Consider the following 26,719-nt stretch of genomic DNA (forward strand, 5'->3'; position numbering starts at 1 on the left):
CTAGTTTTAGTTTTCAGTAGCAACCTGAGCTTCAGTTTGCAGAGGGATTTACTGTGAGCTACAGGCCTTTTCATTAACTGGGGGCCCAGTGTCAGGAAAATGTTGGGCATAGCTGTATTTCGGACTTAATGTGCCAAGCAACACTGTGCTGAAACACATTGCATGACTGCTTTTGGTACCTTCAGAACTAGAAATAGGGTAGCTGAGCTGTGATCAAGCCCATTGGCTCCATCTCACAGCAGAATGAATTAATTCCACTTAAAGCATCTCACCTTTTCAGTTGAGAAAAACATGTTTTGTTTTTTTTTAATGGTGTCAGTTAAAAATGAGCAATAGAGGGGGGAAAAAAGGATTTTTAAAGAGTTATATAGAATCACAGAGATCTAGGGCTGGAAGGGACATCCATAGGTCATCTAGTTCACTGCCTTTTCATGAAAAACATGAAAAGGAAACAGAAATAGTTGTTACTGGTTGAACCAAAACAAAATTCTTCATTTAGCCCAAACACTTGGAAAAAAACTGGTTTGGTCAGACCCTAAACCATTTTTCCCCATTTTGCTGCCAAGCCATAAAAAAAAAAGGCCATTTTCTATAAGCCTGTGGCAGATCCTTCAAATTGTGCATATCCTGACCTGTGAAACTAGAAGAGTTCTGCTCTTTCCTTTTGGTACCCCAGTCACTTTGATATACTATCATAGCCGTGCAAATCAGTGCCAGTGCTTGAACCAAGTCCCCCTGGTTTGGAAGGGAGAGTACTGAAGGCAAAAACTTTTAAGAAAGGATCTTTGACTTCCTTTCTCCTTAGCGTAACAGATCCCTAATATATTAGCCTTCAAATTATCCTGCAAGACTAATTTGTATTGGGTAGTGTTTTCAGAGGCATATCAGCTGGTGGTGGATGGCGCAGCCATTCAGTGTCTACTTCTGGGACTCTTAACTGTCTCCTTATTCCCTTGTAGCTGCTCAGTTCCCGTTGTCCCTCCCGGCCCCAAACAGCTATTTTTCAGTGGTTCCACTAGGTTTCCTTTGATCTTTCTGATCCTGGGTCTTTGCCATCTCACGGCCAATTCTGTTGGCCCTTTGGGTGTTTCCATTTCAACTCTCCATAACTGCAGACAAGCTGCTGTCAGGTCCTGCTCTCCTCTCCATCCGTCTCCCAAGACGTTTCCTCCAGCCACGTGCTTTCATATACTCTTCAGTCTTGTACCTGATACCTTTTGCCTTCTTTGACTTCTTTTGTTCCTAATATTTGAGAGTCAGCCTGGCTGCGTGTACATGAGGCGGTATCTTGTGGCTGCTGCGCAGTAGCGTTGCATGGCATGAAGCGTGACACGGCACTACGGCACAGTAGTATGAGCTGCAGTGCAGTCAGCGTCACCAGAAAGCCGTTCAGGGATGCTACTGTGCAGTAACTCTGGTTACTGTGCAGTGCTTTAGTACTTGAGTATGCAAATGCAGCACAGTTGGCATCTCGTGTCGACGCAGCCACAGTGCTTCTTAGTGGCCAGGAATGAAGCTGAATCCTTAACTCCGTTGACCTACTTGTTGTCCTTAGGTTACCGTAAGGGGCTCCCAATAGCCATACATTTCCATCTCCCTTATAATCACTTAGTGTAGGTTCTCTTATGGGCGTGTTTTCCTCCTGAGCACATCAGTCTTTTTCTGTCTTTGAAGTTAGGAACAAGACACATTTTGGAAACTATGCAGGCTGCAGGGCACCGCATCAACACGCTGTTTCTGTGTGGTGGGCTGAGGAAGAACCCCCTCTTTGTGCAGATGCATGCTGACATTACTGGTAAGCTAGACAGAGGAAGTGGGGGACGGAGAGTAAACTGCCATATTATTTTAGGTGGCTAAAAACTTTGTGTTTGGAAAAATAAATACTCTCTTTATATGGAACTCTGCTTGGCTGGTTGGCCAAAAACTGTGTAATGAAATGCTACTTCCTGAAAGTGGATTTTCGGACACCTAAAGGCATCGGACTGACACAAAGATGTGGTGGAAACAAAAGTATCTAGTCCACATTATTAACAAATAGGCTTCTCAGAACACACAGAGCAGTTCTTTGCCATTTCTAGGAGAAAATGCAGGAAAACTTAAGGGCAAATTGTAATCCACCTAGAGACTTTATAAAAAAAAATGTCCCATTAAATAGTGTAGCAGGGATGTAATTCAATGTAAAAGTTTATGTTGGTTTAAACCTTCTATAGAAATGATTCAGTTCTGGTAATTAAACCAGATTCCGCCAATCTAGCCCTATACTTTTTTCTATGGAACGTGAAAAATAACGTTGGCTTCATCTCAGTTGAGTACTGTGTAACCTTCCCCTAACATCCATTGTTTATACTGAACATTTTCTTGATTACATAGCCTTTCTTATCTCAGTTCCTTGGGTGCTCATGTAATTCAGGTACTATAGGACGCAGTTCTGTACATCTTTACTCCTGCTGTCTCTCATTTGATAGAATTTCACATAGATAAAGGGCCTGGTTTATACTTTTTATAGGAGCAGATGACAAGCTTGCACTGCATTTATAATCTCCATGCAGTCTTCATAGGCATGGTATTGTCCAACATCTGCACATCAATTCAATATACTGTAAAAATTTAGAAACATAATATAATTTACTTAAAAAGACTTTATAGAAACCTTGAACTGTGTATGGATTGGATGACTTTCAAATGAGGAATGGTCAAGCTGTTTTGGATAAATCTAAAGCTCAGATTTGGGGTATTTGGTGTGGAGATTGGAATTACCTTCACATCAAACACAACTTCTTACCTTGGTATAGGAAGAAAGATGAAAGTCTGCATTATGTAATTATAGTAAACGAAAGCAGAAACAGAAGCAAATGATATGACCAAGGCTTGTGTGGATGCAGTATATCATAGTGGTGCTTTCTGTTTGTCAAGCACGATTTTATCAAGTCCACACCTTTCCTTATCTAACTAACAGATAGCTTAAAGTGAGTTAATTGCAAATAGACTCACTATTGGAAACTGCTTTGTGATGTCTACTATAAAAGCTTTATTAATAGGTATTCTGATTAAAATTTAATCAGGAGTCTCTGGACTGTAACTAACAGCCAAGTACAATTCCAGACAAAAAGGCCTTTTTGCAGTCTTGGAATTCTCCTGGTTTGTAAAATGTGTGACTGACAAGGGATGTCAGAGTTCATCTAACTGAAATGCTCTTGGTTCTGTTGAACTCATTAGAGCCTGTCCGATAAAATAACTCACATTCCAGGATCAATCCCCCATTCTTTCAGGAAAAGAAAAAAATCTGAATATATTACTGTTAGCTGTAAGTGCCCATTCTGCTCAACCACGCAGACTATCAGCAGAGAAATTCACAGGCCGCTTTTAAAGTATCAGTTGAAATGGCAAGGCAAGATGAATATGTTCATTCTGAAGACTGGGAAATAGTCAGGATGCTTTAAAGCATGCTGCAAGTTGCTCGGTACTTCAAAGGTCTACCAATACTGAGACTAGCGGTGAACTTTCCTTTTAGTTGGTCCGGGCATATTCAGGTTTAAATCCTGACCTGTAGTTGCAGATTTGGAGGAGGAATACAAAGATGACCAATTCTAGAGCCACCGATATTGGACTGATGCCTTTTGGGAACACCTTAAAAAACTTCAGAGATTGGTCTAAATTTACACAGTTTATACAATTGCATCTGCCCGGCAGGAGCCGTTCCAGCAAGCAAGAATCACCAGGGCACAGGAAGCTCTGGCTAGATCCAGTTTGCCCCAGTCACTCCTTTTGTGCCAGCTACGAGGTGGTAGGTTGTATGGAAGGCAGCTCCATGTTACTACAAGGGTCCCACTGTCCAGCTTGTGCCCATGGGAAAGCGCAGATCTGCTATATTGCAGCTACGTGTCTGGCTCCCTGAATGTTGAATGATGGGTTTTTGTATTAATAATAATGTTTTCCACTTTGAAGCATGAAGGAGAATCCATGAGCATATGCATAGAAATTCCCAGGCCCCATCATGTGGGCAGGCATATGTAGAAGTAGCAAGTGGCTTAGCAGTTTCAGCATCATCTTAGTCACTTTTACTCCTTGCAGACATATGACCAAGCCCTGCTTGTTATTGTCAGGACTGGCTCATCCATTCACAGAAGCAAGCATTTTCCTTCACCCAGTCACAGATAGTCAGAGGATTCACAAATGTATTCAATACTGTACAAACACCAACAAATCATTTGCAACAATAACTTGCACGATAGCCTGAAGCTAGGAAAATAATTAGATTTGCTCCCTTTCTACGTTTTTAATGGGCTGTGAAGAAAATGAAAACATTTGTATTTTCTTTGTACCCCCATATATTTTTTCTGCTTGATTTTGTTTTCACACTGAACTGGGTGGAGACCCATTTCTTTCCTGGAGGATTATGGAAGTTGGAAAACTAATAGATTTATGATATTACTTCGGTTATAAAGTCTAATTCAGGTAAAGAGGAAAAGATTTCATATAAGGTTTGAGGAAACCCCCAGCTCATATTTTTAGACCTTTCAGCAAAAACAGAAGATTAGACCCAGCATTTTTGTCCCAGCATATATATGACCCAGCATATATATGTAGGGAAGGGAAACTGGACTCTCTCACTTTTTTAACTCTTTACATAGAAGCCAAAAAAGGGCCACAGCTCACTTTTCTTTCCCCTGTAGGTATCTTTTTTATAGTGGGCAAATGGTGTTGTCTGGGTTGGGAAGATATTTTTCAGTGCAATTTGTGTGACACATTTTACCAATGTTATTTTGTATAAATTCTGCATTTTGCTTAGAGCTTGGGGTAATTAAGGGAATCATTCTACACTGACCTGTAGCAGAAGCAGTAGCTGTGCAGAGTCTATGAACTTAGTTCATACACAGGTTCTCCCAGCCTCCCTCTTTTTTTTTTAACTGTAATTATTTATTGTGTATTTAGTGCTATGGTACTTCGTTCTCCTTAACAGAGGTGTAATTCTTTCCTGTATAGGCAAGCCTGTTGTCCTGTCCCAGGAAGTGGAATCTGTTTTAGTTGGTGCTGCTATTCTTGGAGCTTGCGCTTCTGGGGATTTTGCTTCCATACAGGTATGTAATAATGGAAAAACCTGAATCCCTCTGTCTTCAGGTTTGATTTGTAGTTTTTTTGAGTCTGGAATCATAGAAGGGTATAATTAAGCTGAAAACCAATTCTACACAGCAGGGAAGTTTCCTGCTTCAGTTTTGCCTCCTGATTTTTTTCCTCTACCAGTGCCATATATGTATTGCTCCTGTGTGTTTGAGAGACATTTTCCTTTTAAACGTGGGGAGAAGTAAATACAAGTTACTCCCTATAGAATTACCCACATAATTTGGCAGATGACCAAGCTAAGCCCTGGTCTAAAAGGTGGTTCTTGTAGGTATAGAGAGATATCCACCCACATACAACATAATGCAGGATCCAGTCCAAAGACTATTACCACTGCTAGCAAGGCCACTCTTTCATCCCAAGTTATCATCTTTGTGGTTTGTCCTCCTTCCACTTCCTTAAAATCAAAAAATCTCAAACATGTAACTATTGCCTGGCCAGAATAAACACAGCATATATCACCTATCGTGCTTTTGGCTGGAGCTTAAGAATATTTGCTCCAGATACTTAACTCTATTAATTGTAGTAGAAGTAGTAGTAGTAGTAAGGCTTATCCTCTGTGGAACAACTTCTGGGGGGGACACAGCAACAAGCATGAAACAGATGCTGTACTGCCTCGTGTAACAGTAGTATATGTAACTTCTGCATGTACGTAAAAGGATATTTATATATAGTGAGTTAACAGGACAACCTCTCTTTTAAGGGGCTCCTTTTGTAAGTGAATACAGTTGTCATATAATAGCATTTTGGACTTGTACTGAACTCACAGTTTCTTGGGATACTGAGCCAGAGTCTCATTCCACGTTCATTGACAAGGACCCATTGAAGTTGGAAGCAGATCTGCATTAACTGAGGGTTTAGCCCAGGGTCTCACATGTTTCCAAAGGCCTGAAGGCTCTGCTGAGTGATATGGATTGGCTTCCGTTAGTGAAAAGGCATTCACTGAAACATACGCCAGTGCAGCAAATTAAGATCTTGTAATAAATTGTATCTGTGTTGTATAATTGTACTGCTTATAGCTCAGGCTTGATAATTGTGATCAATGTAATTGATTTTGATAAAAGCTTCTGGTGACAGGGCTTCATATGAATTCTTGCCATTCTGTTAATCTTTTGAAGATTACTTTCTGGCATTAAATATATGGGTGTTTAAAAGTTCAGAGTTTAGCCTGTCATGCAAACTGATACACGGTAAGAAAACTCTTCAGTTCTCCTCGTAGCAAGTCTAATTGTGTAAGCATTAGTAAATCTTGTGATGTAAAGTTGCTAGCGGTCTGATACCTTTCCTTTTATGTGGTTTTACATAACGTTAACTTCTTTTTTTCTTGTAAGTATTTCTTCTTACCCTCATATGCTTAAATATTTCAAAAGTATGACATCCCAGAATGTAAAAACTATACATTGTATTCAAGCCTGTTCTTTCAAAAATCTTTCTCACTTAAACTGTGACTGGACCCTTTTAGCTAAACAAATCAGGGAGCTGTGAATTTAAAACTTGTTTGCCTCTTGAGTGAAAACACTATGATGACATTGTTGCAGAAGTGTACACTTTTAATATGAAGCCAAAGATACCAAGATGAGGCACTAGCACTTCTTGGTTGATTTTGTGAGTCTGCAGAAGTTAAGACTAACATTGGGAAGGTTAAATGCCTACATATACGGCACCTTCATCTATGTTTTGGCATCTAAGCAGAAATTGTATAATTTGATGTGTTCAGTCCTCATCTCTCTCATTAGCCTCAAACATGCAGAAATGTTTCTGAAGGTCCTATATGGTAATACTGTATTTCATACTGTATGCGCTTTGATAATTTATCTGGATTAGCTGTTGCATTTTTGGGTTGGTCGGTGTCTTGCTTCAGTTTCAAATTCAAAATAAAGTATCTGATCCTGTGATAAAGACAGCATGTCATGGTAAGTTGCAAGGAATCGGTTAGAAGCCCTGTGTTTTTGGCTGAAAGACTTCATGATGGTCAAAATGTAAATGCAAGATGAACTAGCTTTATACTGTCAAAGATACATTGGAGAGAAACTCTTAGGGCATGATTTTCAAAACTGCTTGTGCACACAATTAAACTGCCAATTTGTATGTGCTCTTATTGTATTAGGTCATGTAACTAGTGGCTACTTTGATGCAGTTAAAGGCATTTTGAGTGCACAAAGTACCTGGTTTGAAAACATAATCTCAATAATTACATGGCTGGATTAGGCACATAGAAACTAGTGGGGTGAGTTACCAAAAAGAAGAGTTGCTTTCAGCCAGAATTTTTTCCCCCTCTGAATTATAAAAAGGACTCAAAAGAAGTTAGTGTATGCAAAAGGGGAATAAATGGAATATTTCCAGTTGAAATTCATCCCAGTGCTGTAGTCCTAGGTGGGAAACCTGACTGCCCCAAAGGCCCCCTCCCTTCCCTTCCCTTCCCTGTTTCCCAGCAGTCATTTTTACCATGCCTGACTCAAAGCTTATGTTAGCTGACAGGAGTGATGCCACTCATCTAAATGGGCATTGGATCAGGCCCATTGCATTTCCTCAAGGCATCTGTGCCAAATGGAAAACGGATCTTAGAGAATGCAAGTGTCTCTATCTCCATAGGCGTCTGCATCATGCTTATTGCTGTGGTATCTGTGTATCTTGTTCAGTGGGGACCAGTCTATGCCCATGCATCCAGTCCAGCATTCGGTGACATTCCTGCACCTTTGGCAAGACTCAGCCCTATGTGTTTTCAATGAATATATTTTTTGATGATAGCAGTTCTTGTATATGCATTGTCGATAGCTATAACAGTGGCAAGGCACAGTAAGGAATTAAATATTTAAAATATTGTTAAAAGAATCTACCCGCTGACTACCCCAGATCAAGAAACAAGAAAGTATGTAAATGCCATACTTTTTGGTAAACAGATATCCCATATTGTAATCCAATAGCTTCTCACTATGTTGAGCTCCTGATCAAAAGCCTCCCTACACCAAATTGGATTTTCCCCAGTGAACTACCTGGGCATCTTGTCCAACTTGTTGTTTGTTATTCTTGGCAGTGAGAATGGCTTGTTACACAGGAAGGTATCAAGCTGTCCACCTAAGCACATTTTTTCTTACAAATTAACGACCAACTTACTTTCTAATTCCCACTCCTCCCCACAACTTAACAATAGTCCAGTTGCTCATAAAGGAGTATAGTACGTTTCTTTGGACGAGTCAGATTCCTACTCTTAAATCATACAAGTGTCTACTCTTGATTCTTATTTTCCAAATAAGATATCTATATTTTTATCTCTCATGTGAGACCAAGGCAACGGGAAAAGTTAGTGACTCGTGGATTAAAGGAGATTTCTTTCAAAGTATCAGATTCCCGTATGGTCATTTTCTTTATTGCCCACATCTGTATTAACAACTGAATTCTCAGTATCCTGCACATCTTGCAGGGAAATGTTTGAAAGGTTACTACAAAATTTGTAACAGTCCAGGTTACAATCTAATTTGCCGGATTCCTTTGTGGGTTTAAAAGCCCAAGCTTTTATTCAAAACTGCAATGTCTTCCTTAGGTAATTCTACCAAGGAAAGATTTATAACATCCATCTCTGATGCCTGGTCACCACATGTTGTTCCTTCAAAGAACGTTGACTTCCAAATATTTCTCTTCATTTACCCCCTCTGCGATTTTTGTCCTCTGTGGTGAAAGGGAATTAAAACATTTGTCCAATCGAAAAAAACCCCGAAACCTTAGCATGATCAGAATTATCCCCTCATTTCATCTTTTGATTATTTAGTCTCTAGAGTCTCCTGGGGGAAAAATCTTTGGGGTTTTTTTTCTTTCTCTCTTTGGCTCATCTTATAGTTTGTCCCAGCCATTCATTTTTTTTTTCTTTTAACCAGCTAGTTTTGTCTCTTTAATGGTTCTGGAACTACAAGCTATGAAACAGCCCACCTGGGCCAGCACTGACACCGGAGACAGTTCAGAGCAGTTCATCGCTATATAAAAGTCCATGATGTTGAAGGATTTTTGTTAAATTTGTACGCGCGGTCTAAAATAGTCTTAGCACTGATGACTGAGATGGATCCAGGGTATGGGCTATAGCCATTCCTCTCATGCCGGGATTTTGGTTTGTCATTTATGTACATTTCTACGTGATTTTTTTTTTTTTTTTTTTTTTTTGCTATAGTGAAGATACAGTTGCTGGTTTCAAAGGCCAGTGGTTCCTTCTAGGTAAAAGTGTTCAATAAATATATGTCAGAGTTTCAAGTATATCCTTGTTACTCCGCTTCAGTTATATGTAACTGAAAAAGGGAAAGAGGAGGCTGTTTGAGTTGGCTGTCATCCAGCTCTTTCTTCAGGATCGCCTTCTCTGTCGGACACAGCTCATACACGTGAGAACAGAAGTATTGCCTTATAAAAGCCAGTGACCCCACTGATTAGTCCCTAATTTCACATTAAAGTAATTAATAAAGTTATCTTTAGAAAACCTAATTACCAACTTTCTGTTGGTCCTGGCATTTTAAGGAAGAGCCTTTTCACTGAGGCAAAGATGAAAGAAGAGAAACGGCATCCAGTGCAGTGCAGTGTATTTTACTGGGAGCTTTTCTGTAACCGGGCAAATTGTTTTGGCATAAACACTGAAGAGGGAATAAGGGGTTGACTTGGGCCTGATTCCCTGCCTCCCAATGCTCTTCCTCGGCACTGTGTCTTGGATTTGCACCATTTTGATCCTCAGGAGCACTGGAAAATCACTTAGCACATAGTGAGTGCTACTGCAAAGAAAATGCAATAGATAAACACAGTACTACAAAAACTGTGTGCGTATGAGTGTTTTACCTGTGCTGGTTGACATGGATATGTTTATATATTTGCAACTGCATGCATGTGTAGTTCAAATGGTGGGTTATATTTGCATTTCTGTGTGTGGATGGATGACACGGGAGGAGTGTGTGGTTGCGCAGGGGCCTGTTCCTCCCTGTATTCCCCAGTGCTTTGTCACTCTGTGACCTCATTTGTGTTGTGTTAAGTCTCCTTTCCCTTCCCATCTCAGTGATCTTTCCCCGCATCCCCCCTGGGGCCATATTCACGATTGCATCCTCCTTCTCCATTACTGTTTTGTTCTTATTTGGGAGGACTGCCAGGTATTCCCGCTGCCTTCTCCTGACCTGCTCCAGGCCTGTGGAAGTGGACTGTCTTTTCCCTCTGTCTGTCAGAGGAAAGCTGGACTCTTGCCTTTGGGGCCTCTTCAAGCCCCCTGCTGTTGCGGCTACTTGGAGACAGGAAGCAGAGTTTCAGATATCCTTACCAGCTACTGGTTGGCCCCAGAGATGAAGGGGACAGTCCAGTTGAGCTGTCTGTGGAAGTAGCTTTTGGGATCAGGAAGTGGTCTCCCCTCCTTCTTTCCCTACCCTTCACTGTAGGCTCAAAGTCAGGGGAGAAAGTCCCTCGCATGCCTACTTTGCATGCCTACTTTGCATGCCTACTTTGCACGCACATATTATACTTGTGCCAGAACAAGATCTCTTGCCGTCACTTGGCCTCTCATTCTGTTTGATCAGCTACTGAGGTCACAGTTTTGAATCCGACATCATCGTGTTGCCATAGAAATGCTTGTGATCTCATTAATTCAGCTAGAGACAAGTAGGACCTGAGAATGGATTTCATTTTTAAATATGTATAGGAGATTTCCCAGTATGAAAGCAACTTTTTAAGTTACTCTGTATATAGTTTCCTGTTAGCTTAGGCTGTTAAGCAGAAAGCTGACATTCACTAAAGCTTCTGTACACCTTTTTTCTCCACTTACATTTAAACAGGAAGTTGTAGATACAAACTTGCTAAATAGATACTACAGGGTACTGACCAGCATTGTAGAAATACCTAAGCAGTGTATTAGTTGCAGTATTTAAACAGTTTTAACTACTTTTAACGGCATGGCCCCTGAAGCAATACCCATAGCTACATGACCCAGGAGCAGTGGGGCCAACCTTTTTGGTAGATGTGCCACAGATTAGTCCTGTACCTTCCCCGAGAGGCACTCGGATCCCCTTTCCTTGTCCAATCTACTGCGCTGCTTTCTGTGTGTTATCTTCCTGACTTCCTGATCTGCTCTCTGTTTTCTTCCCTGTTCCCGCTGCTTCATCTCCTGTGCTGTGGTCTGTTCTCTCCCCTATCTGCTGTTGTGTTGCCTGTCACCTCTCTGATCTGCTCTGTGCCACACACAGGGTGCATCTACATGTGCGCTTTACTGCAGAGTTGGCTGATTATCTCCAGAGTAAAGCGTCACCATTTACACATGCAGCGGTATAAAGGCACAGTAAATTAATTACCTCTGCCATAAGATAGTACTATCAAAGACAGTACTATCTTATGGCAGATTAAGTAACTGCGCTGAAACGAACATGTAGATGGTGACAGGGACTGGCTGGACCACGAGGGTGCTAAAGTGTGGGAGCTGCCTGCTGGCTAGCCGCACAGCTCCGCAGGTTCTGCACCCTCGTGCCCAGCCCGCCCCTCCACTGCCTGGCGCTGCCACCCGGAGCCTAGGGCTGACCCCCAGGATCTCCTGCCAGCCAGGGCTGCTCCTCCCCAGGTCCAATTGCTGCTGTCCCCAGCACACCTGCAGACATCACGTCACATTTATTCCACATGTAGATGTACCCACAGGCTGCCCATACTGTGGCACTAATGTCACAGGCTGGCCACCCCTTCCCTAGAACCTCCTGACATGTAAGTAAGGTCTGTTATTAGGAGGGGAACAGGTTTCTTGAGACAGCTGGAGATGCTCTGTATGAAATGGTTAAGTTACAACTCCCTGTTACCAGAACTGGGGAGGGTTTTATTTCTGCACTGCTTGGATTTTCTCAGTGAAGTGGCAGTGTGTCAAATTTGATTTAAAAAAAAAACAAGTAAATATTACTTGGGCATGGGTGGAGGTTTATATTGGTTTAACAGGGACTAATCCCATTTTTGGAGTTTCTGAACCAGATCATCATCTGATGAGATTTGGAGTAGCTTCATTGGCTTCAACATAGGCAGAGGACCTGGCCCACTATTTCTCTTGCAAAAATTGCCACTGAGTCAAGGGCTGAAGTCTGTAAAGATATTCATCTCTCTTTCTGGATCTTTAATGGGAAAAGCGAGGAGGTTTCAGGGAGGGGAAAGTTCTTTCCTTAATAACTTGCAGAATCAAAAGGGACAATCAATTGGGCTTCTCCCTATTAAGTCAGGGCAAGTCTCTTTCCCTCATTTCATTAAACATTTAAAGCACTCTTATTTCTAAGAAGAGTAAATTGGTAATTAAGTGCTATAATCAACTTGTGTAAACATAATGTTGAAGGAGAGAAGCAAATTAATCATTTTGTTGGCTTGCTCTTACTCTATTAATGCACCCTTTACTACTTGTACTAAGGAGCCTCCTGCAGCATCAGGATAGTTTTTATTCTCCGCTCCTTTAATCAAACATTTTGGATAAACACAGGTGCCCATTTAGCTTTGCCTGCTTCATTTTTATCATCTGTGTTTTGACTGCCAGCAATGTTACCATGTCGTCTTATGGATTGTTCACAGTTTTGGTTCTTCTGCCCATTAGAAATCAGTGAAGAGCAATCACTTTATTTCACATATGTAGCTAGGATTTCAGGTGATAACCAGTTCTCGTCACTGTTCTGTTAACCAGAACCAGATTCAGTGGCTCAAGGGTTTATATCCTCTTACGACTTCCAGTGAAGTTAGTATGGCACGTGTGAAACCACCGAAGAGAGAAAGAGGAGAGGAAACAAATAAAAATGGAATGATTTAGGTGCCTTGCAGACTGCTTTTCCTATTACTGACAGCTGTAGCGTAGGCTGGCACTGTTGTCAATCTCCCCAGCAAAGGTGGAGACTGACAAGAATCACAGCTACTTCTTTGTGCCTAAAGATGAACTCTCTTGATTAAAATGAGGGAAAGAGTTGGAGCAGAATGAGTGAAATTGCCATAGCTTTCCAGTCCCGTCAATAGGGGAATGAGTTTCCAGTTAGCCTGGGATGTTCCATGAATGCTAACTTCACTTTTAAAACAAGTGAGGTAGGCTTACAGATCCATTATCTATTTATTTCAGATATTGAAAGGGCAGTATTTACATATGGGTGAATCTAATCCCCAGATAGCAGTTTAATCCAAGGAAACTCCCCTACACCTCTCCCCGTCACATTTTAAAGATGGGGCTATAGATGATGGCATGGTATATTCACAAAAGCACTAAAAAAAGTAGCTCCTTGCACTTCTGCTATTTACTGATACATGATACTTGTTGACATCTGTTGCCCTTCTCATTTAATGAGAGCTTGCTTCACTTACTTCAACATTTCCACATTGCCCTGCTCCTGAAATACACTGATATAACGATCCTTCCAGAGTCCCAGTGCTCATTGTCTAATGAAGAGAGGCACTTATCATTTTGTAGACTTTCTCTACAAGGCCCATGGACCAGATGACATCTCGTCCTCCTGGCCTCCGTGTTACTGCTGGGAATTGAAAGAAAGCTGTCAAAGAACCGTACCCCCACTGAATTTCCTCAGCAGATTACAGTATCTGATGTGATAACCTGCTGTGTTTGATATATTATCAGATCAGTACCTGCTGTACTGTAGTGTTTTGTTCATTGTAACATTACTTGTTTTGTAGTTATGTTATATCACTAGAAAGTATTGCAAGTAAAAATATGTGTGCAAGCCAATATCGAAGTAGGTCAGGGGTGTCAAAATCACCTTGTTCCTCGGGTCAGATGTGGACATGGCAGTAATGGCAGGGCTGGTAGTGGTGGCAATTGGGTGATCAGTAATGGGGATTAATGCAGCCATTACTTGCCCCCCACCACATGGCGTCTGGGGGCTCTGTGGCCCAGATCTCAATGGCGAGCCCTGCCTCCACTTATCATCCCCAAATTCCCGATCTCTACAAGGCCCATGGACCAGATGACACAGCTGTGCAAGCTAGGTCCATCCCTCAGGCTATAAGTTGAACACCCCAGCTGTAACTCATATCACTTTAAAGAGACACAGTATCTGGTCCATAATAATAGTGCCCGACTCTCAGCTGATGTAAATCCACATAGCTTTCATGTCTTCAGTGAAGCATTGCCAGTTTACACCAGGGCTGTGATCCACTCAACAGCTGAAGATCTCTCCCACAGTTCCCTTGTGGATGACACATCTAGAAATGATGAGGATTAGTATAGCTCAGGGGTGGGCAATTATTTTGGGCGGAGGGCCACTTAACTGAGTTTTGGCAAGCCATTGAGGGCCGCATGACAGGCAGCGAGGGGCAGATAAATATCAATTTTCTAAATGTTTAGGGGCCCCACGGGCCAGATAGAATGGCCTGGTGGGCCACACCCAGCCTACCCCTGGTATAGCTCCTGCCATTGGCTTGCAGAAATAAGCTGTGGACATGATAGGTAACAAGATACAAAGGTATCCTCTTTTCTTTATTACTCTGGCTATCCAGTAGCCTAGGATGCTACATTTTAAATGTCATCCAGATGAGAGTTTTTTTCTCCATAGCAATTTAATAGATAACGAAGGCCAGATCCTCAGCTGGCAAAAAACGATGCAACTCCATTGAGTACAGTGAAACTATGCTGATTTATTTGAGCTAAATGTTTGGCCCAGAATTCCCTACAGTCACAGGAACATTTAAAAATGTGGCCATACTATTGTCTTTAGAGTAGATGATTTACGAAATACTCCACTAATAAAATTAAATGAAACATTACGTTCTGTTTAGATGTCAGTGAAAGGGTACGTATTACTGTTTGTTGGGAAATCAGCCTGACTTATCTGTTTATTAATTTTGTCTGAGAGCAGTGATAAAGATTTTATTACTTATTGCCTACATTTATGAGGATGGATTGAAAAGGCAGTAAAGCCCCTTAGCAATTCTAAAATGACAATAGAAATCCTTTCACTTTGTGTATTTTCATGTAATAATGTAGCCAGACAGAGAGGGCCAGATCTTCTGCAGAAATAAATCAGTGTAGCTCCTTTGACGTCATTAGAGCAATGCCAAATTACATTGATTGAAAGATCCTAGTGACCTTCTTCACTCAAGCTCTGCATCGTTCGTACGTAGTTGTAGTCCCATTGAAGGAGTAGTTCCTCTTTTCCCAGGAGCTTTGACATCTACTTTAGTGATCCCAGCAAGAGACAGTGATCTCACACTTTTTAACTTGAAGTAACCTCGTCTCAGCTGACACATTGGCATAGCACAGAGCTTGTGTTGGAAGAACCTGAGGCCAGTGAGACTCCCATAAAGACAGCGGAGTCCCTTTTATCTGTCAGCAAGTCTAAGAGGTGGGAAGCAGGAGGAGATGAACTGGGTAGCAAATCCTTGGCTCTGTTGCTGGATCTCTTCATAACAACCCAAGGCATGGATGACCAGATGTGGTCATATTCAGATGTGTAACGTGCAGCTAGATTGTAATCAGCTAGACCAAATGATCTATTTTGTAGTAGGAAAAGTATATCAAACAGGCAATATGAACGGTTGCAAATGAAAGAGAATTTGCCACTGCTCCATAGTGGCTTGTAGGCAGTTTGGTTCACTCTGTAATAGAAGGAGAGGTATTGGTTTTAAATGAAGTGTGTGAATCAGTCAAGAAAATCATCTTCTGGAATATATTGGGTTTCCCAAACAGATTATGATTCAAGGGCCGCTCTTACAATAAACTGTGTGATAATACAACTACTTTGTGTTGTCTACTTTTACAACCCATGGCATGGTTTTCTGTCCATGTATTTGTAAAGAAACCATAAAAATGTCTTTATAAGCAAGAGAGATCTTATTAACAATGTTATCCATTTCCTCTCTATTTTAGGGTCAAATTCTCTCCATAGATGCATAGGCCTAACTCTCACAGAAGTCATTTGGACCATAGACATCCACTCTTTGTTTAGGGCACTGGGAAGGGGAGAAGCATGTGATGGTAACATTTTTTGAGAAAAAATGTTTCAGAGATGGTCTGATAGATTTTTGTATGGCTGTTAGTAGCCAGTGATGGCCTTTCCAGTGTGTCTCTTGTATAAGTGATGTGTAGGATGTCAGACTAGGCCAATATCTCCCTGCCCTCACCTCCTCCACAGCTGAGCAGAACAACCTTCAAGCTGTGCATTAAAGAATTGGAAACTCAATCCAGCCACATTGTGAGGTTAACTTTCCATCTGGGATGTGAACTCTTGCTATGTCAGTGCAGGGGATCAGCCTGTTCTGTAAGGAAGCACAGGCATCTAGAGGCACAGCACTAGCTGTCTGAAATGCCTGGGGTTTTTTAAAATGAATTTTTCAAAGGACATTATGATTACTTCGTCTGGGGATTTGACACCAGTGGTTTGAATCACCAGGACATGCTTTTACCACCCTGGGTCTTATTAAATTTGCTGCTGTGCATGTACAGCTTTTCTTGCAGAAGTGGCAAGAACATTTTGCTTCCTTAAAATGAATGTAGTCTTGCCAGACGATCTGGTTCTAACAAGACTCCATTCAGGGCAAAATCTGGACAGTTCAAAGTCCCTTCTGTGGCTAATGAAGGGAGGGAGCTCTGTTTTTTTCCTCCTTATTCTCTTCTTAATCATGGTTCCAAATGAATAGAGTCCAAATTCTTCAACCATTACCATCTTTTAAAAGCCAGTTGACTGTTATTATATTGGTTCTCCTCGTCCTCAGAACTGAATGTATTCTCTCCCATCTATTTCTCTAGTTCGTGTCTTTCATGGACTCCTCAGTACCCAACTGTTAAACTGTTAGACACAGCTCGGTACTAACCACAAAAACTTCCGTGTCCTGCCCTGCCCTGAGTTTTCAGGACTGTGCTACATTGGCTACTCTGGGCATTACAATGCACAGTTTGAGTTCAGAAGCAGGGCACTGGCACGCAGAGTGGGTCTGCATGATTTAGCTTGGTAGTTCTAATTCATTTGTTCAAGCATCTCTATGATAATTAGCTCTGCGGTAATCAGCACCCTGATGGGAAGTCTCAGTAAAAATGTCAACAACTGACCAAGGATATCCGGGGGCAGAGACTTTGCTGCCACCTTCTTCCCAGGGGTACCCCTCCAGGATTGAGGATTGAGAAGAGAAGTGGGCGCGCGTGGGCAGAGAAGCTTGTTCTGGGCTGCTTGGTGGACAGGGGGAGAATGTGAGGTGGCTTGACAACTTTTACCAGCATTTCAACTGAAAATAATAAAGGTGATCTTAAAATAAAGGTACAGAATGACGTAATCCTGGCATGGGCTACATTTCTTGCTTACATGATAGCCTTCAATATATAAATACGTCTTAGCCTATCTGGGGCCTCTCCTTGCCCCTAGATGTTGAACACCTCCTATGATATTCCAAGCTTCATTCTACTCCAGGTATCCTGAACGATGTGCAAATCATCCCTAGACAGGCTTTGGGTGATGAAAGGTCAGAGAAGACAGTTTAATAAGGAGACCCACACCATCCTCCTGTCAAAGGGTGCATGGGGTCTCCTTTTCTCTACCACCAGATAAGCTGGGGGTGAGGGGCTGAATCCTCACCTTCCTGGCAATATGGTTCCTTTGGGGATGTGCAGCTAGGGGCTGTTCTCAGCCAACCCCAAGCACAGCCACTTGGTAAAAACAACAGTCCCAAATGATGCACTTTTCTGGGGAGAATCTCTCTGGACTGTGATGTAGGGAAGGAGGGGAGCAATGTCTATCACTCTTACCTTGCCCTCACCCAACCCAGTGATTCTCCATCCGCTCTCCAGAACGCATTCATGGGAGAGGAGGGAATAGGTAGGACAGCAGTGGCTAATCGCTGCCCTCACTGTGAGAAGGTCCCTGCTATGTTAAGCTTGGGCAGTGCGCACAATAAGTCACTGCTGGACTCTGCTAACCCATGTCAGAATCATTTGCTCTTATTTTACTTGCTAATGCTTGGGGTTTTTGCCAAGCTTGTCTGCCAGCTTGCTTCCTCTGTACTGGTATGTCATAGCTTATCTCTATTACATTTTTAAAGATTAGATGGTGAATCCTGTGTCTCTGGACTGGGCGAAAGCTATGCTCCAACATCTTGTAGGTGATGAATTAGACGTGTGTTAGCCTGGAGTTTGGGAGCTGGCACTTAGCTTAGGTGAAAGAGATGAATAATTGCCTTAAAGATGCAAACTTGTTTGAAGCTCTGGTAATAAATGAAGTCTTTGGGGGATGAGCTGTTCTCACTTTCTTTGAGTATTTGTTATAAAAGCTTTGTGTATAGATGCACATTATTCATTATTTGCTGGTACAGTGTTAAGGCCGTCTGTTTAATTTTGCAATAGTCCCACCTAAGGGATGGTTCTCGTACTGCACTAAAACAAGAGGGAGAAAAGGTGCACTTTGCTCTTGTATAGTTCCTGCTCCGTTTTATTGTCTGTGTATACTTGGAAATATTTGAGCAGCCAACACTTTTGCTGTAAGAAGCCAACCATCCAGGATTTGGGGCTTTTTGGACAGGCATATCCCATTCATCTCTGAAGAGAAAGAGAGAGCAGATATGCAAAGAGCACAAAAGAAACATGAGAAGGGAGAAGATGGGGACAAGAGAATTTCCCTTTGCTCTTTTTGCATATCATTCTGCCTGCCAAGTGGCATCTGGTTGCTTTTCTCTACTATACTTCTTCTTAGTAGTTGTTTTCTGTTGTTCAGACTGTCTCCCTGCTTTCTTCTGCCTCATTTTTCCTTTCTCTGTTATTTTTTTCACCTCATTTGATCCTACTCCACCTCTTTTCCCTCTGTTTGTGTTCCCTTTCCTACTGTACTTTCCCTCACTCTTCCTTTTCTGATTTTCTCCACCCCTAGTCCATCTCCAGGTGCTCAAGCTAAATGCCCGAGTAGGGAAAAGGTTCAGATTGAGACCCTTTAGTGCAACCCTTCACATGAACAACCTAGGGCTAATCTGCAGGCCTCTCCACTTGGTCAGTCTTCATAACCTGCGCTCTTGTGATGTGACATTTTTATTGTGGACCATTCGCCCTGCATTGATTGGGCACTGCCAGTGCTCTTGGCAGTCTCATTACAGGGACAGGAAGAGATTTATGGTGGCATTGATCACAGTGCTAAAGTAAACGGATCGGTGTTAGCCAAATGAATTCAAGTTTGTAGATGCCAACATTTTATAAGCAAAATGAAGGGCGCAGACTAATGAAGCCAGCTGCCTTGGGTAGCTGTTAGAGCTCTGGAAGTAGCCAGTCTTTCAAAGCAAGGAGCCAGAAAAAAAGTAATTTATATTAAAACAAACTCTGTCATGAGTCATTTGACTTCTCTTTCTCTTATACACATAGTTTATGTCTCAGGCCTTCTAAGGCCAGAAAACATCTGATACTCTTTAGGCTGAGTCGGCTCTAATTTGAGCGGATTCCTGCTTACAGTTGCTGAATGCACCGCTCAGCCCTCCATTTAATTTGAGACTCGTGTTTAAAGGCTGTAACTATTATTTATTTGTTGTTTTTGCAAGGAGGGAAAAAATCTGTGCTCTGTGACTCAATCACAGCCACGCCACCAAGGAGCTCCCCGTTCTGAGCCGAGAGACCGATCTGGGAAAGGCCTTTTGCTTCTTGCCCTCCCACCCACCCTTTCCTTCCTCCCCAGCTGCTTCACAGGGGGGGTCACCTAAAATGTGCAAATGCAGAAGCAACAGCAGAAGCTGGATATTGGGGGAATGGGGCGGCTCATTGCAAACTTCACAGCTTATCCCCGGAAGAGGCAGTGCATCTCTGTATCACGGCGAGAGTGGGCTAGAGACGAAGCTGAGGCACAGTTGCACGGTTCCTCCCCTCTTTCCCAGTTGCTGTAAGGGAGGAGCGCGTGACTTCAGCTCTTCCCGTGGAGTGGCATTTGGCCAGCTACTCTGGTCAACAAGTGTGGGTGTGGAGCTCAGGCTCCTCCAGTTCCCTGCGCCTCTCTTATCCTTCGGTGCCTACTTACTCGTGGGGTGGGGGGGATTGGGCAAGCAGCCTCCCCAGTTCCCTGCGCAGCTGGAGCCGTAACCTCCAGGGCTGAGTAAGCATGGTGGCCCATCCCCTGTGCTTTAGCGAAGGACTGTAACAAACCAGCACTATACGAGCAGAAAGTTTCAACCTTCTTATATTTTCCTTTCTTTTCTTAGTCACCAGCTCCACCCACCCCTCCAAAAAACCCACAAAAACCGGTGGTGTTTTCCCCAGGCATTTCGGTTGGTCTTTGGGCATAAGTGCCCATGGCAAATATGAAGTTGTGTGAAGAACCGAAAGGATCCAAATCCCATTAACTGCTGTAGTCAGAGGCATTAGGGACCCAAAAAAGTGATTGTGCAGCACTGCGTAAGGTCAGAAAGGCCTGATCCCAGCTGAAAAGCAGACAGAGAAAACCTTCCAGCTTCATTAGGGAGGGATAGCCCCTCCAGGCTCACTGCCAAGAGCAACCTTCTCTTAATTATGCAACATGACTCGTGTTCCCTCTAGTGGTTAATGACAAGGGATGTATTTCACATGCACGTTTTATGCGGCTGCTTTTGAATGTTCCTGCCTCCTTTTTTTTTTTTTTTCATTCCAGGCTTTTCCAGCTTTCTCAGGCTCACCTACATTTGTGGCATTTGCCATCATTTTGCTTGTGGCTTCAACAAGCGGAAAAGGATGTTACGGATTATACCTTCAAGTGGCCAGGGGCTAGAGTTGCATGAGAACAATGCAGTAGGATTTAGGAGTTGAAGGAAAGATTTCTGCATGCTTTTTAACTGTGTCCTTGTTAGAAGCCTTTGAGCTGCCTCTGCGGATGAATGTCTCCCTTCCTTATGATTAGGAAGGTGGACAAAGTTGTGCCTCTGAAATATTCAGAGTCCACAAGGCTACACGGATGCCCCCACAATCAGAGCTGAACTGGCTTTGAGGAACAACCAAAAAAGGCAACCACTGAAGTCTTCAGGGAAGTGGGAGCTTTCCGTAGACTAGGATATGTTATATTTGCCCGTGTGCGTCCCATTAACTGAGGAAGGCTTTTGCCAATCAGAAAATGATATATGCTGCATAACTAGATCAGAGGTGCTCGGGGAGCAGGAGCTCTCAGGTTCCACTCCTGGCTCTGCCGCTGGCTATATTTTGACTTGGAGCAAGTCATTCAGCGTTTCTTGTTCTTCACCCTACTGCTTTGTAAAATAGACCTAATAACATTTATGTCCTCCACAGGCCGGTTGTGCAGTTTAATTAAGGTAATAAAATTCAGAGTGCTTCACGGTGAATGGTTTTCGTTATTGTGCTTGCCAGGTCATGTAAGGAGCAATTAGTTGAACTGACAAAGTAGTTCCATATATTTGGAAAATGTCTTTCTCATTCTTTCTACACATTTTAAAACTGTATCCCAGGGCTGTCCAACTTCAAAACAGCTGGAGGCCACATGCCCCAAAGGCAGCATTAGCAGAGGCCATACACTGTGGGCAATCACTAGCAGGGGCCTCGGCCCCTTAGGCTTGCTTCTCCTGCCTGCCCTTCAGCTCTCTGCAGGCTCCGCATGCCACCGCACTGCACAGGCACTGCAGGCTGTGTGGTGCAGTGCCGCGTGGCCCCACCTCACTCCTGGGATGGGGGCGATGAAGCAGAGGCCAGGGGAGGGAGGAGGAGCAGCTGGAGCAGTAGAGTCAGCAGTGGCTGGATGGGCAAACTTGTAAAGGCGTCGAGACTTATTTACAATGAAATAAACCGCAGAGTAACAGTGAAACCCTTGCAGAACATGCATTACTCTGGCTGCTCTAGGAAACATTTGGGTGGGAACTTTAACTTTGAAACAAAATGAGCACATTTTACCCACCTGCCGGCTCCATTGGCAATTTCCCAGGAGTCAGTGCAGGTCAGTGTTTTCAGACATGGGGACTTAAAGGTAGGCATCGAGTTCCATACATATTCTCATGATTAAAAGCTTGGGGTCCTGGTTTTCCAAAGTATTGAGCCATCAAAACTCAATTTGAGGACTTTTGGAGGTGACCCCTGAAAATGACCACACAGGGATTAGTAGGGCGTTTATACACATGCTCCAGGGGCAGAGGGAAGTGGGGCACTTTTATTAAGGTGGCTGTAATTAAAGTGCTTGGAGCATCACATGTATCAGTGTCCCTGGGCTGAAAATGGCAGCAGGGGAGCTTTACCTAAAGCTCATCAACAAGTTGAAGCACCCCTGCTGCCATTTTTCAGCACAGGGATGCTGATACACATGACTCTGGAGTCTGCAAAAGCACAATAATTACCATGCTCCAGCAGACTTGATTAATCGAGTCTGCTCTGACGCACTGTAATTACAGTGCATTGGAGCAGCTTCACTGCATGTGTATAGGTGCCCTAACATTGTTGTCTCTGCAGATATATGGAGAAACACTGAACCTTTGCATCCAAAAGTAGTTCCAGAGAGCCCAGCAACCAAATGGAAGAAACGTAAAACATACATTGGGATAATAAGACTTCTGCATGCTTTCTTTTGCACGGCTAAATTGTATTTGTTTTTAAGGACTAAAGCTAGAAGGGCCTGCATTACTTCTAACATTAAATGATTGACTGCATTAAGATTCACATGTTGCTAAGGTCCCAGTTGATTTTTAGGTGTATTTTTTTTGTGCGTGTAGCCGGGATGGTTCTCCCACTGCCCATGTTTTTCACTTACCAGTGAAAAGATACAGGAGGTAACTGTTTAGTTTCAAATACACTATCATTAATCTAACTAAGCTGTCATATAAATCAAATACAACTTTCTCAAGACTGGGAAACAAGGACTAGAATAACAGAAAAATATCTTTGGAAGAATTCTAGATAAGGGGATTTTTACCCCAAAGAGAAATGTTTTTAATTTCACACCCCGTCCCCCATTCCACTCTTCCCACAGCCTCAGGAATACCTTTGAAGTAAACCGAGCTATTTTTCAGATTTGCTGGATTAAGCAATTTCCACAGTTCAAAATTGCTGCTATTGGGAAAGCCAAACAAATCTGGGATTTTGAGCTAGAATAGCATTTGTGTAATTAGTTAGTCTTGAAATGGCAAATAAGCACTAAGGAGAGGATTGTAAACTTTAAATATGTTAGCACTTTATTAAGCACTAAGTGTTAGCACAGCTTCAATGTGTCAGATTCATGGACTGCTGTAAACAGTATGGATGTTTTAAAAAAAATCTCTGTTTATATTTTAGCACATTAGATCATGATTCCAAGGTTCATTTTATTTTTTTTTCTTCAAAAAGTAAATTCAGTGAAGATTAAGACCATGATCTGGGTGGTTTATATGCACACACTTCATTTTTACATATGAATAGACCTGGAAATGGCAAGGTAGTTGTTCCTGGGAGTAAGTAAATCACACATGTAAGCCCTTGCAGAATTGGGACCTAAATTCCTTTGCTTATCCATAAACTAGGAGCAACATGTACAGCTGTAGTGAAATATCCCCTACATGGCCCTGACTCTGCCACAGTCTAGAAGTCTCTAATAGAAGTGCAAACTTCATTCCTATTTAGGGCCACATCTCCAAGCCCAGCTTCCTTTATACTTAACTTGGGAGGTGGGTTTAGAAAGAGGTGTAAGTTAACTCCTTATTTTTTAGTTTGTCTTGTAAATCTGCCAACCAAGACTTAGTAACAAGTAAAGGATGATGGTGGGTTTTACGTTGAGAAGCCCCCATCCATCAGCAATTCATCTGGAACCAACAAACTAATTTTGCAAAGGCTGTTGAATAAGCTTAAAGGCATTACTGATCCAGTCCAGATTTTGAGCGGTGACCTGCAGGCGCTATGATCCATTTCCAAGTTCTTGAGCTACTTGATCTTCCCTTGGTCAGCTTTGTTCTTTCAAAGAACAGACCAGGTCCTGTCCTTGGTGGGGTAAGCTGGGGTAGCTCTAAGAATCAGTTATTGCATAAAACAGGAAGCGAGTTTCTTCAGCTGAGGCTGGGCATACATGATCAGGGTATCCTGGGAAAACCTCAGCCATCCTGATAAATAAAAAGTAGTGAGCTTGTGATGCAGTCATTTGAACTTAGGTCAGTGGATCTTGACCCCTGGGCCTTTTAATGCAGGTGCCAATCCAGACTAGTCCCTTTCCAGGACAGCTCTTTGTTTGCATGCAGGTGTTTCCATATTCCCTGTCGGTGGGTAACAAACATCCTTAGGGTAGCCCGAGGTGTAGGTTTCCCACTGATACCTGCTAGTGAGGTACATTTCCCATTTTGTACCTGGGGGAACTGGAGGGGCCACAAAGCTCGAGTGATTTGTCTAAAACAACCTAGCATTGGAACAGAACCCAGGAATTGAGGTCTTCTGGTTCAGTCCCTAGGGCTCAAGAAGTGCTCTGGGAAAAGTTTTACCCTCCTCGTGGCTCACCAGGACTGGGTTAAAATTCCTCTCTCAAGGGAAGGAAAGCACAGACTCCCCGCCATGGGGAATGCTCTAGCTGCCAGCGTGGAGATGAGAGCAACCAGGTGCAGCTAATTATGCACGCTCAGCAAAACAGGAAGTTGTAGGGAATAGCAAAGGACCTTATAAAAAGGGGAAAGGAAAATAGCAGGGCATTTCAGTGGGGGAATGGCCCCTGTGGGAGAAACAAGAGTTTATTTCCCTCTGCTCAGAGATAACAGACTATTTTTTTAAAAGAACAAATCAATCCAGCCTAAACCAAGAGTCTCCACTACTGTTCTCTCCTCTGCCGGGTCTGAACTTTGATAACCCCAGAGGTAGGATGGTGCTATATTAGATCTCGGGCATTGAGCCAGCCAAACCCTGCCACCCCTGATGAATCACTTGCATGCTAACTGCACTTTTAATTCTGACTCGTCTGTTTTCAGACAGAACTGCCTATTGTTTTGGACACAGCCAGTTACAAAATCTGTTCTTTTCCCATTTGCCAAAATTAAAACAAATCCAATCTTCATCGTCTTGTGAAGATGTCTCTGGTATCTTTTAAAATTCCTACTGGGAAGATGGTGGGCCATGCTTAGGGTTGCTAGTGTGAAAGGTTATGTATTGCTGCAATCAAAGCCTCTTTTGTGGCTTTGGGACAGGTGGTGATAAATTGTCGTCATTTCTGTTTCATACAGAAATGTCAAGTGTGATTGACTGCTAAAATAATGGGGGCGGGAGTCTCTGACATTGTGGGCAAGGGGGCCTATCTTCTTCCAGGAAAGTTTCAGAAAAGGTTTAGAAAAATCGCCTTGCCACATTGCAGAATAAAGTATGATCGAGGGACAAAAAGACACTGTAAAGGGGCAGGAGATACTCATGTATAAAGGGAGAGGAGTTATAATGCTGTATTTCCCCTTTGCTGAGCCTCTCCAAGCAATAGAAGCCCACATTTAGAGTAACAAAGAGCAGACCTGAACAAGTTCGCATTTTGAAAGAGCACCGGCCCGTAAGGAGTTCCTGTAAAATGTATTCTTATTTCAGAACGGCTGAATTCAATTCAACAGTCCTTCGCATGCGTGAGATGCTTTCTCCTACTAGTGCTGCACCTACACAGCTCTCCATGCCATGTTTCTGAATGTATCCAGAGCCTTCCCCTTGTTGTGGAAAGAATCTGCCAGCAGGATGGGGAACTTGTCTCATAAACAATGAATCGATGAACCGAGCAGGGAAATAGATGGGTGAAATTCAGAAATTTCACAGAAGCCACATTTAGAGAGAAAAGGCACATTTGAAATCTGTAGCCTTTCAGGGCCCCAGAGTTACAGTGGTTAGCAAAGGGAGCGTGGGTAGGAGATGAGGCTGGGGAAAGAATAACAGTGACAATAAGGGTGTCTCCTAAGGAACATAGCAGCGCTTCTCAGTGAAAATGTCTAAGAAAGGGAGATGCCCTCCAGCGCCTACCTAACTCTTAGCATCCCTCCAGATATTCAGGTAAGGCGTGATAGGATTGGATGTGTGATCCACGCGAGAGTACTTTCTGCCATGGCACACATGCATTGCAGATGTGCTGATGGGATTCAGCATCAGATCCAATCATGCCTTATTGCTGATGCAGGAGGAGCTTGAGATCGCAATCCTGGGCTCCCCCTTCTCCAGCAAGTAGCAAACCTCCACTGCTAGGAGCCTGCAGCTGATGGGGCTCAAATCTGTGGGAGTATCCCGTGCACTGCCGCAGCTGGAAAGCCCATCAGCTGCAAGACTCACAGTCGCGGCAGTGCTTTGGATACTGCTGCGGCTGGGAACCCTATCTGCTGTGGGACTTAAAGCCGTGGCAGTGGATGATCATCCCTGCAGCCACATATTCAATTAATGCCATAAGGAAAAGCCACAAAGTTATTACACATTTTTGCTGGAATAACTTTGTGGCTTATGCCTTGTTTTATCACACCATTAATTGATTGGACATGTGGCTGGGTCGCAACTCAAGATGTGAATAACTGGTTAATCATGTCTCACGTGTAACATGTAGATGGAGCATTACTGTGTCAGAGCTGCACTGCCAGCACTAGCTTGAATGAAATACTTGGCTTCATCCTTCTTACCTGTTGTTTTTTTCCTCCCCATGCCAGTCTCTCGTTCATGGAGTGCTCTTTCTGTGTTATTCCACTTGCTACAATGGTGTGCAATGACACCAAACTTTGGGGCAAAGCATCCACGCCAGAAGACAGGCGGGTGATCCAGGCT

The 26,719-nt window shown here is 42.9% G+C and overlaps 1 protein-coding gene across 7 annotated transcripts in view; it reads left to right on the top strand.

Annotated features, from left to right (window-relative positions):
- The window catches only part of FGGY (FGGY carbohydrate kinase domain containing), a 421,503-nt gene that overhangs the window by 375,150 nt on the left and 19,634 nt on the right, over positions 1 to 26,719 (top strand). For 6 of the 7 annotated variants that reach the window (XM_019531523.1, XM_019531522.1, XM_019531527.1 and 3 more), the window contains 2 exons: positions 1,675 to 1,795; positions 4,984 to 5,078. In XM_019531523.1, coding sequence (XP_019387068.1) covers positions 1,675 to 1,795; positions 4,984 to 5,078 — 216 coding nt within the window. The remainder of the gene's footprint in view (positions 1 to 1,674; positions 1,796 to 4,983; positions 5,079 to 26,719) is intronic. The other variant, XR_002100291.1, reaches the window with a different exon arrangement.

Source organism: Crocodylus porosus, unplaced genomic scaffold, assembly GCF_001723895.1.
Source record: "Crocodylus porosus isolate Cpor-Errol unplaced genomic scaffold, CroPor_comp1, whole genome shotgun sequence".
Lineage (NCBI taxonomy): Eukaryota > Metazoa > Chordata > Crocodylia > Crocodylidae > Crocodylus > Crocodylus porosus.